The 12,247-nt window shown below is 39.0% G+C and overlaps 1 protein-coding gene across 1 annotated transcript in view; it reads left to right on the top strand.

Annotated features, from left to right (window-relative positions):
• The first annotated feature begins 2,657 nt into the window (after positions 1–2,657).
• The window catches only part of DCTN4 (dynactin subunit 4), a 30,972-nt gene continuing 21,382 nt past the window's right edge, over positions 2,658–12,247 (top strand). The window contains exons 1-4 of the mRNA XM_043913316.1: positions 2,658–2,824; positions 5,470–5,540; positions 7,882–8,060; positions 11,507–11,550. Of these exons, the coding sequence (XP_043769251.1) occupies positions 2,690–2,824; positions 5,470–5,540; positions 7,882–8,060; positions 11,507–11,550 (429 nt within the window). The 5' untranslated portion in view covers positions 2,658–2,689. The remainder of the gene's footprint in view (positions 2,825–5,469; positions 5,541–7,881; positions 8,061–11,506; positions 11,551–12,247) is intronic.

The following is a 12,247-nucleotide window of genomic DNA, read 5'->3' as shown; positions in this document are numbered from 1 at the left end:
AGGAGAGTGAAAAAGCTGGCTTAAATCTCAGCATTCAAAAAATGAAGACCATGGCATCCAGTCCCATCATTTCGTGGCAAATAGATGGGAAAACAATGGAAACAGTTACAGACTTTATTTTCTTGGGCTCCAAAATCACTGCAGATGGTGACTGCAGCCATGAAATTAAAAGACGCTTGCTCCTTGGAAAAAAAGCTATGACAAACCTAGACAGCATATTAAAAAGCAGGAACATTACTTTACAGACAAAGGTCCAAATAGTCCAGCTATGGTTTTTCTCACATCCAGTCATGCATGGATGTGAGAGTTGGACTATAAAGAAAGCTTAATGCTGAAGAATTGATGCTTTTGTGTGGTGCTGAAGAAGACTCTTGAGAGTCCCTTGGACTGCAAAGAAATCAAACCAGTCAATCCTAAAGGAAATCAGTCCTGAATATTCATTGGAAGGACTGATGCTGAACCTGAAACTCCGATACTTTGGCCACCTGATGCAAAGAACTGACTCACTGGAAAAGACCCTGATGCTGGGACAACCTGAAGGCAGGAGGGGAAGAGGATGACAGAGGACGGGATGGTTGGATGGCATCACCAACTCGATGGACATGAGTTAGAGCAAACTCTGGGAGTTGGTGATGGACAGGGAAGCCTGGAATACTGCAGTCCATAGGGTCACAAAGAGTTGGACATGACTGAGTGACTGAACTGAACTGAAACGGTTAGTCTACCAAGCAGAGGGAGTAAGGGGAAGGGGCCAAGCCTTGGTTAGGCTTGAGGTATGCTTGGGAAATTCCTGTTGAAGACAAGCAGAGAGCATTCTAGTGATGGGAAACTCATGTGTCCCAAATGGGAAACTTCCAGGGCAAAAATGAGTAGGCTATCCATTAAGGTTCCACTTTCCCTTGCATTTGCTTTCTTCTCTTTTTAGAACAGCAACTGGTTTCCTACTCAACTGTAAATATGAATGTACTGACATAGTGTGAGAGGAACTGCATTTGTGGAATCAGAAAACAGAATACTACTCTACCAGGAGTGAGAAAACCTGGGGCACGTTCCTTTGCCTCTCGGGGCTTCATTTCCTCCATTTGAAAACTACAAGGATTGAACTAGGATCTTTCTAGTATATGATAATCCTCAGTTACCCAGTCTACTACCCCTGGAGGCTATAGCACGCATCAGCAAACTCCAACCTGTGGCTGTTGTCTGTTTTGGTAAAAACCTGCCAGCACCACTAAGGCAGGCTGGTCCTGTGTGCCTCAGAAATGAAGCCAGGTATCTTCCTGTGACTCACTTTCCCCTTCTGTTCCCAGTGCCTGCCTCCCATGCCAGTGCCTGGGCCTTGCTGCTGCCCAGGGCCCAGGCTGGTCACTACCCTATGCATTAGGGATTCTACTACTGGTGACTACTAGTCACAGAGCAGAGGAATCTCAGTCTACCCCAGTTATGGCCAGGCTTTCCAGGGAGAAGAGAAGAGCAACTGGGATCTCAATGGATAGCCTACTCATTTTTGCCCTGTGAGATAAAAATAATGATAGCACCTGCCTTCTGGAGTTCCGGTGAAAATTAAATGAGACTACATAGTTTTGACTAAGCGTCCTGCCTTCAGTAAGTGCTCAATAAATGTTAACTATTATTACTATTCAGTTCTATTTCTTCTCAGTCACCAACTCTAATATCAGACAGGTATTAATACAACACTGGGCTTCCCTTGTGGCTTAGCTGGTAAAGAATCCACCTGCAATGCAGAAGATCTGGGTTCAATCCCTGGATTGGAAAGATGCCCTGGAGAAGGTAAAGGCTACCCACTCCAGTATTCTGGCCTGGAGAATTTCATGGGTATAGTCCACGGGGTTGAAAAGAGCTGGACACTACTGAGGGACTTTCACTTTCAATTGTAGTACAAAGAGAAAAGCAGTGAACTGAAGCTGGTAACATGGGCTCCAGTCTCTGCCAGCCCAGCTCTAAGTGGTCGTTTTACATGTCTAAGCCTGAATGCGTGCACTAGAAAAATGTAAATGACACCTAGCAACACTGTTCATTGATTTCATTCCTTCATTAACATCCACAATATAGACTTGACTCTAATGCTAAATATGGAAAACCAGGAAATGAGATATAGCTTCTGCGTGTAAGAGCTCGATCTAAGAAACTTCAAAAGAGATAATATCTGTGAGAGTTTCCTATAGGTCAATAGTAAGATTGTCGGAAGGAAGTGCTGGTGTGGACTCTTAGTTTTCTAGTTCCCAAGAAACTCTGTTTCAGAAACCCTCCATCTAACTTCTGGAGATTTGTTTGGAAGGTGAGGGCGGGAGAGGCAGTTGTAAATAAAAGAGCAACCTTCCTGTTAGAAATGAAGGAAAGAACAGTATTGAGTCTGTCTGGATTTGATCTGCGACTCCACATCTAGCAAAACAACGGTCTGAGCTCCGTCCGGGCGGTTGACACTCACAAAAATGCTGGAGGGGGACGAGCTTGGGGAGCCGAGGTTGGTGGGACAGGCCCCAAACTGGGGGAGAAAGCTGGTATCCCAGCTGAGCATGCGCATTTTGACTTTCGTCCTGCGCAAAGCCCCACTTGCTCGGAAAGCTTACGTCAAAGTCTACGTTGAAAGACGTAAGGAAGGAAGCTAGGGAAACGCCGGCCCTCGGGTCACGTGATACGACGGGAGCGTCGTTGACTCCTCCCCCACAAGATGGCGTCCTTGCTGCAATCGGAGCGGGTTCTCTACCTAGTCCAGGGAGAAAAGAAGGTTCGGGCCCCGCTGTCGCAGCTTTACTTCTGCCGCTATTGTAGCGATCTGCGGTCGCTGGAATGTGTGTCTCACGAGGTAACGCAGTCGTCCCATGAAGAGTGTCTGTTGGGGGATGGGGGAGGCGTTCCCCCTAGTCACCGCGACCAGCGGGGAAGTTCCGCCGGTTGGAGGCGGGTAGTCATTTTCCTAGCATGCTGATTGGCTTTGCCTTCCGTCACTCAGTTTTGTCTATGATTTAATTTCCTTATAATTTGTCACTTCGAAAGGAGGCGCTGCCTTGGGTGGGGCTGAGCGGCCTTTCTGTTCTAGAGTGTCTTCTGATTGGACAAACTAGACTTTGGGGACCCTGGCCATCTGCTGCGGGGTTTGGTAATTGGGCGGGTTGTGGGGGGAAAAGATGTGGGGGTGCTTAGTTAAGGCCCCTTGAGGGGCGAGATACAGTCTTTACAGGATTGATTGAGGTAGTGGGAAAGTCCGCGATTGTTCTCATCCAAGCGCCTCCCATCCTGGAAGTTCTGCCCCTCCTTGGGCAGAAACCCGGCCTTCTGACTGCCTTGTTCTGTTTCCCGGCCCAGCCCAAGGCCTGCAGCAGAGAAGAGGGTTGGGGTGGGGTGAGCTGACTGAAAAGCGCTTAGAATCGGATCTGTTGTTTAAAAAGCTCAAAGTATGATATTTATGGCCCTTCTTCTGGGGGTACATTTCTGTCCTTCACTGATACAAGTGGGCTTTGGAGGTGGGATTGCTCAGAATGTAAAAGACCCCACCCTGGGGGAAAAAAATCATCAACGAATAACAAAGCCCCAAAACGTCTGCAGCACTTGGCACGTGTTCATTCAGTAAGCTTTGGGGATTAAAAGACGGGTTAAGACATAAATCCTGCTCTTGAGTTACTTGCAGGCTCCTGAAGGAAAAGCTGATTAGTATTAATAATACATAGTTTCTGCTTATTCAGTACTTTCTGTATGCCATGTGCTTTACATAATCTCCTTTAATCATTCTACAAACCAACAGAATAAATATCTTTTTTTAAAAAAAAAAAACACTTTACCGTTAGGGGTTTGGCTCAGTCCGTAAAGAATCCGCCTGCAATGCAGGAGACGCTAGTTCGATACCCGGATGGGGAAGATCCCCTGGCGGAGGGCATGACAACTGACTTAAGTATTCTTACCTGGAGAATCTCATGGACAGAGGAGCCTGGTGGGCTACAGCCCAGGGGTCGCAAAGGGTCGGACAGGACTGAAGTGACTGATGCCTCTTGTACTTCACAGTTAAAGAAACACAATGTTTGCAGTATGTCACACAGCCAAAAATTTGAGGAAGGACCAGGATTTGAAACCAAGCAGCCTGATTCAATGGACTTCAGTCAGGATCCCTGGACTGTTAAAAATGCTTATGAGAATATGTCCTATACTATAAGCCATTTTACACATTATTAATTACTATTGAGAATATTTTTCATACTATTCAGAATAGTCAGAGAAAGCAGTTAAATAACACAAGGGAAAAAGAAAAATCAATGCTGTTTTATATACAGCATTTGTTTTTCTCTATTAGCACTTTGTATGCTTATCCCTTTGGTAGGTCCTTTCTCTCTGTGATGCCCCCCTGTCCCAGCTTCACCTCCAGAATTAGACTAGATTCTCATTTGGTGATCAGTAGGGAGCTAGTTTTCATAATCTGTAAGGACAGCTTCAGCTATTACATTCAGTCTGTATTTTTTATGGACTGGTGTGCACCTGAGAAACAGAAGGCATTAGGGTTTGGGGGAGGATGATGCCAATGAAGGCTGAAGCAGTCCAGAAAGTTCTAATGGGGAGCCTGGAATTGGAGCTGCACTTGAAGAGAGCATAATTCAGAAAGGAACAAAATGGAGTGAATTACATTTTGCCTTTTATGATGTGTAAGTGCAAATATAAGTTAACAGTACTGTATTTTGTGTTCCTGGTGACTATTTGAGCAGCAACTTTATCTTTCAAAGGGGTTCTGTTTATAAGCAGATGATAAAAACAGAAACCAGTTTCTGTCATAGTATTTATGTTCGGGTGAATCTGTCTTTCCATCTGCAGATGCCCAGAGTTCTAGAATTATCAAATAGGGTCTTCCTACATTAAAGGAAATAATTATTCAGTCCTTAAAAAAATACAGTGAATTTAATTTTTATACTATGTTTTCGAGCTAAATACAATAAGACTATCTTATTAACTTAGTGGTTTAATTTGCCATTTAAAAATCTCTAGTTGGTTGACTATAGCTAACTTTGTAACTGTTAATTTATGCTTTCCTTCAGTGAACATGTAATACATCAGTAACGAGAGAACTTTTAAAATCTCTCTTAACCATTAAAGTGTGGTCCAGTTATTGCAGTCCCATAAAGCTAGAGTAGATAAAAGGATATTTGACCACAGCTTCATAAATTGGATTATTTGTTAGAGTCTTCTTTAACATGAACGTATTTTAATGTGTCTAACACATAAAACCCTGGTGAAAGGGAATAGGAAAATTCAGAAAAGAAAAATAGAAGGATTTCAGGAAATTGAGAGGTTAAGAAAAAAACAGGGGATTTTTGTAAGAATAAACCCTGTGCTGGAAACAGTCCAAGTTCTTTGCCAGAACGATGGTCTCTCACCTTCTGCTGCAGAATAATGTATTTTAAATTTCACTGTTTGTTATAGGTATGTACACAAGCCAAGATGATTTTTTGATTTCTTGTTTCATTCTAGGTGGACTCCCATTATTGTCCCAGTTGTTTAGAAAATATGCCATCGGCTGAAGCCAAACTAAAAAAGAATAGGTAAGACTGGGATCCATTTTTCCTATTTTCCACAGCTAAATTTTAATAGCTGGTAAGAAAACACATGAAATTAGCTGTTTTTCTTTTTTTAGCATCATTTTTTGCCAAAGATGACACTTCCATTAAAAAAAAATTGTATTTTATAACAGTTTTGGACTTAAGATAACTGTGAAGATGATACAGAGAATTCCCTTTAATCTTTACCCGTTCTCCCCTATTGTAAATGTCATCTATTAGTATGGTATTATTTGTCTCAATTAATGAATGTTATTGGTAGCATTATTATTAAATTTGGATTTCCTCAATTTTTCTTCTAATCTCATTTTTCTGTTCTAGGATCCTATTCAGGATACCCACATTGTATTTAATAGTCATATCTCTTTAGGCTCCTCTTGCTGTGAAAATTTGTTAGACTTTCCTTGGTTTTGAGAAGTACTGGTAAGATATTTTGTAGAATGTCCCTTGATTGGAAGTTGTCTGATGCTTTTGTCATCATCTAAGAGAATGTGTTTTGGGGAAGAGGATCACATAGGTAAAGTGCATCTCTCACCACATCATATCAGGGGTATATACCACCAATATGACTTTTCACGGTAGATGTTAACCTTGATTACTTGGCTTGAGCTATTGTTTGTCAGATTTTTCTGATGTTAAGTTACTCTTTTCTTTTTTTCCTTTTCCATATCATACTCTTGGAAGGAAATGTACTAATACAGCCCACACTTAACTAGTAGCAAGTTATGCTTCCCTTCCATGAGAGCTGTCTTCATGAATTACTTGGAATTCTTTTGCATGGAAGATTTTTCTCTTTTCCCTTTTTTATTTATTTAATCATTTACTTAAAGCAGCGTGGACTTGTGAATATTTTTGTATACTTTAGATTATACTCCAATACTACTATTTTTTTTTTAACTCAGGTTGTTCCAGCTTTGGCTCTTATAACCCTTTTTTAGTAGATTTCTGTCTCCCTTTGGCATACCCCCATCATTTTATGGCATTGAGGGGGAGGGAAGCGTTATTCAGTTGTTTGAGAACTTTCCTACTTACTCCAGGCTCATCTGTATTTTCTGTTCCAGAGCCATTTCTCCAAGGAGCCCTGGTACCTTTTACTAGAGATTGGTGTTAAAAATCAAGATCTGAGTAGTAGATAACGCTCATTGTTACTGGTGCCATTTTGATTTTTAGCATGGTGTGGAAGTCGTTTGCAACCAGTCACACCTTTGTACCTCCATGGATATAAACCACTATTTGTCCTTCCTCTCCTAGAGAAACAGCTCCATATAAACCAGCTTTGTATGCCATCCATACCTTTATTTTATCATTTAATCCTCAAAGTATCCCTTTAAGTGAAAGTGAAGTCTCTCAGTCGTGTCCGATTCTTTGCGACCCCATGGACTGTAGTCTATCAGGCTCCTCCGTCCATGGGATTTTCCAGGCAATAGTACTGGAGTGGGTTGCCATTTCCTTCTCCAGGGAATCTTCCCGACTCCGGGATCGAACCCTGGTCTCCCTCATTGTAGACAGACACTTTACCGTCTGAGCCACCAGGGAAGTCCTTATCCTTTTAAGGTAGTTACTATTATTATCCTTACTTGAGGATATTGTCCAGTAGCAAAATATCACAGAAAATTGGAGTTATGGAACTTTAGAGCAAGTCTCTGACTGAAGGTACAATCTTGATAATCTCAGGTGGTAGGAAAGTGGAAAACTTTCTACTAGAAAAACAAAAAGGCATGGAGGCCCTTGTAGGGGAATGTTGGCTGGTTCACTAGGAAAAGTAATGCCTGAAGAGAACCGAAGGCCCTGAAAACGCCACCCTTCTGAACCATTTCACCTTGGTAGCATTATTTGGTATCTGTTTCAGCTCTCTGGCATGGCAAACAAGCAATTATTTTCCAAACCCAGTGTCAGAGCTTATTGAATTGTTGCCTCTCAGTTTTCCATTGTGCAATTGGTCTGTCCTCTCTAAAGTCATAAGCTGTGACGTTTCTTTGTCCCACAGAATCTTTGTGGTCTGTGCAAGCATAAGAAGAGTCTAAAAGTGAACTCCAGACTGTTAACAGTGATTCCCTCTGTGAATAGGCTTGGGTCATGCTGTAGTTATTCAGGAACTTGGGTGATGACTGCACGTTTTAAAAAATAATTAGCATGTAAAGCTTTTGAAATTTTAAAACAGTTTATAAGAGTCTCTTCAGAGTATTTTTGATTTCTTTTTGTTTGAGAGTCACCCTTCCCTTATAGTTCTCTCTTGAATTCCTGACATATAGAACAATATCTTGAACGTAGTAGGTGCTTGGTAAATACTTGTTGAATGAATCAGTGGTTGTTTGTTGTATTCTAGATGTGCCAACTGCTTTGACTGTCCTGGCTGTATGCACACCCTCTCCACTCGGGCAACAAGCATCTCCACACAGCTTCCAGATGACCCAGCCAAGACCACCATGAAGAAAGCCTACTATTTGGCCTGTGGATTTTGTCGCTGGACGTCTAGAGATGTGGGCATGGCAGATAAATCTGTGGGTGAGTGACGTGGACTTCAGCATGAGATTTTGTGAAATCAACAGAGTTGTAGTTGCACACAAATCATGAATTCTGTTACTTGTTGGGAGGTAGGAGATAAATTCAGAGTATTCTGCCACTAAACTTCTATGTTCCCAAATTCTCACATTTATGACCATGATATTTCATTGAAAACTGGGTATTCTTAAGGTTGGTAAAATAGCATTTATATATCTGACAGGTATTTTTAGAATCAAAAGATTAATGTTCTTCATAAAAAATAATTGCTGCTGATGGTGAAACACACCATGAACAAACTTAAAGGATTAAAGTGGCAAATCTTATATCATATTTAACAGACTACAGATAAATAACCAAAAATAAGGAACCCTTATAAATCAGTAGGGAAGCTACCCAAGAGAAAAAAAAAAATTGTCAAAGAATATGAACAGCAGCCCTCAGAAATGGATATAAAAATGTTCAATAACCAAAATGTGCACAAATCATTGGAATTTGTTTTTTGCACACAACTTAGTGAGATGATGTTTTAAAGTCAATAAATATGCAAAAGGATATGTTTCAGTTTTACTAGTAATCAGGAAAATGCATATTAAAACTTAGTCCATTGATTTGGCAAAATTGTAAAAATCTGGTAGTGTGACAGAAATATAGGAAAAGTTTTTTTGTCTGCTACCACCTTAGAGAGCAGTTTGACATTTATTAAACTTTTAAATTGCTTTTATTCTTTTATCCAAAAATTCCATGTCCAGGTATCTATCCTGGAGCATTCAAACACATGCTTAAAGAGACATCTATATATATCATGCTGCTGCTGCTGCTGCTAAGTCACTTCAGTTGTGTCTGACTCTGTGCGACCCCATAGATGGCAGCCCACCAGGCTCCCCCATCCCTGTGATTCTCCAGGCAAGAACACTGGAGTGGGTTGCCATTTCCTTCTCCATATATATCATAAGTGTTACAGAAAAGTTATGTGTGTTTGGACCTAAAGACAGTCTAAAATGTTAATTACCTCTCCATCATTTTTGTGTTTCAAAGCAGAGGTTGCACTTAATCTTTATTAGGAAGCTTCTTTTATTTTTTCATTTTCTGTACTCCATGGTTAATAACAGAGAAACACTCTTTATTACAGTCAGTTCAGAATCTTGAGTTGCTATTTATTTTTTATATAAACAGTAGCACTGCTAACTCTCCATTGTCTTTTTTCTTCCTGAAATTTCATTAATTTTCTGAAATTTTTTAGACTTGTTAAAAATTACCATTTTTAGGTTTTCATTAAAAATGTCAACTTACCAACAAGGACCTGTTGTAAAGCACATATTGTATAGCACATGTATAGTGTTATGTGCCAGCATGGATGAGAGGGAGGTTTGGAGGAGGATGGGTACATGTGTATATATGGCTGAGTCCCTTCGCTCTTCACCTGAGACTGCCACAACATTGTTAATTGGCTGTACCCCAATACAAAATGTTTAAAGTTTGAAAAAATATCAGCTTACTAATACATGAGGAAGCCAATTAAAAAATTATGTTATTTGATGTAACTCAAATGAAGATGGACATTAGGTAAAAATTTCCTATAGTTTCTCATATAATTTGGTAGTAAAAATGGGTGAAGTTCTTTCAGATTCAACTCTGTTCTTAAAACTTAATTCTTGATTTTCTTGAGTTTGCCCTTTGGTGTAGAATGCCTGAGCTCTTGGTTATTTTCCTAATTTCATACATTATTTTGATAAAACATTCTTCAAAAACAGAAAGTTAACAAACAAGTTTCTTAAAGTGTTTGTTGGTGGGTAGGTATTTCCTGAAATATGATTTATATTGGAAAGTTTCTGTACCATCTTTTTAGATTGTCAGTAAATATTTGTGTCTTAATGTCAGTGTAGCAAGTAGATTGTTTAAATTTGTTTATGAATTTAAGTTAGATGTGAAAAACAACCTCAAAGTGGCACTTAGTTCAGTGAGTTAAAGTGTATTTTTTCCATGTTTGTATTTTGTTTCTTTTTATCAGATTAAACAAAACCGGGAAATCCAAATAGATTTCTCAGTTTGTTACTCTGGAAGTCTTTTTTTGATACTTTTTGGACTATAAACCATTAGGATTGGATAATTTATTTTTTAGAATTTAAAGCCTGTGCTTATTTCTAGAAATCTAGCTCCTCTAAGGCTATGTTGACAGTGATAATTGAATACTCGGAGCTCTTAAGAAGTACAGATAATTTCATTTCTTCCATGATGTCATTGGTATCTGAGAAGCCCCGAAACCACTTTAGTTACAACTATTTGTTTATTTATAAGTAAGCCCTTGTGTCAGTAATGTGCAAAAACTTATAATGAGATCATAATGGCTCTTAAATTTGTGTTTAGAATCAATCAGCAGTTCTAAAAATGCAATTAGGTAAAACTTAAGATTTTTCTAAAATATTACTGAAACATTTTTTTCACATAATTATTTTTCATGTTTGCCTTAAGTAAAGCAACTTTTAAAATATAAATATTGTACTAAAGGTTGTTACTGCTGCCATTTCCTGCCAAGAGTTACAGTGTCACCTTCAACAGGAGTCGTTTTTTTGTTGTTGTTTTTTAGGAGTCGTTTTTATTTGGGAAAAAAAGTTATTTTTATAAAAATAATACACATTCATGAATTTACCACTCAGCTTAAGAAATTAAACAGAACCAAAACAGTGTAAGCCCAGTATAGTCTTCCTCCCACTCCATCTGCCTTCTGTTTCCTAAAGAGAGATGGTCATCAGTCTTGAGTTTTCATCAGTTCTTTGCATATTTTTGCAGTTCTCCACATAGTATGTAGCCATTAGCAAATGTGTTTCTCAACTTGAAACAAATAGAACCTTGTTTTATGTATGCTGCTACAGCTTATCTCTATCAAGTTTGTTTGTGGTATGTAGTAGTGATAGTAAGTGATTCATGCCTGACTTAACCACAGTTTGCTTCTTTAGTCTCTTCCAAATGGACATTTAGGTTGTTTTCAATTTGCACAATATTGTAGGTAAGGGCAAATTCTCTGGGGTCAGACTGCCTGGGTTTGAATTCTGGCTTTATTGCTTACTGTCTCTGTGACTTTGGGCAAGTTATTTAACTCTCTGAGCTTCAATTTCCTCATTTGTAAAATAAGACTAATAATGAAAGTCTCTACCTCAGAGGGTTATTATGAGAATAAAATGAAGTTTGATACATTTCACATACCTGGCAGAGAAATTATACATGTATTAGTTGTAGAGGTGGTCCTAGTGGTGGTTATTATTATCACCATCATTATATTTAAAGAATTTGATTTTGAGCACTCTGGCCTATGTAATTTCTAGGACTCTTTCTTGAAAATTCTGTGATTTTATGTTTTTAAGTTTAAGTCTGTGGCCTGCAGATGACCTGTTTTTGTGAAAATAAAATCAGATTATGTAAGCCTTGTTTAATATTCCTTTATTTTTCAGCTAGTGGTGGTTGGCAGGAACCTGAAAATCCTCACACGCAACGGGTAAGTAAAGGGTCATCAGAGAGAGGATGACATGAGGAAAGATGAGGAAAAAGACCATTTTATTAGTGAATATGGCTTAGGCTTATAAATCTATGATGTGTGTTTTGGTGTCTTTTACACTTAGAAAGTGCTTCTTGTGTAAGACATTAAATCATAATGGCAGTTTTTTCCAGCCTGACATAAGTTAATAGAGAAACCTAAGAGTAATTTTATTTCTGTACTCTTGTGAATTGGAAAAAGGAAATAATATGTTTCTGTTTTCCGTATACCCACAAACTAAGTTAAAGGGTCCATTTGTTCTCAGAAATATCATATCCTCAACCTGTAAACATATCAGCATATCTTAAGTCTTGGAAACACCACTAATTTAGAAGATGCTTTTGGAATCAGTAGCAATCATGATTTAGACATCCTTTAATAGTTCACAGTGAATTGATCTCTGCAGTGTACATTAGGACTGATTTTGTTGCCTCCGAAGCAGAATATTAGAAAGATGGTGAAATGTGATTGAAATGAAGTTGTACAGTCAAACTGGAAATTAAATAATAATTTACAATTATTCACTTATGACCTCAGCTAAAATTAGAAATACTGAAAATATCCTGGATGGGAGTGTATCCAGTTGGACCTTTTCACATATACTATTGTCAGTGTGAACTACTACAGCTTTCTTGGTCTCTTAGCAGTATCTACTTCC

The sequence above is a fragment of the Cervus elaphus genome, chromosome 9, assembly GCF_910594005.1.
Source record: "Cervus elaphus chromosome 9, mCerEla1.1, whole genome shotgun sequence".
Lineage (NCBI taxonomy): Eukaryota > Metazoa > Chordata > Mammalia > Artiodactyla > Cervidae > Cervus > Cervus elaphus.
The sequence above is the reverse complement of the archived record's forward strand: the minus strand, read 5'-3'. Positions and strand labels throughout refer to the sequence as shown.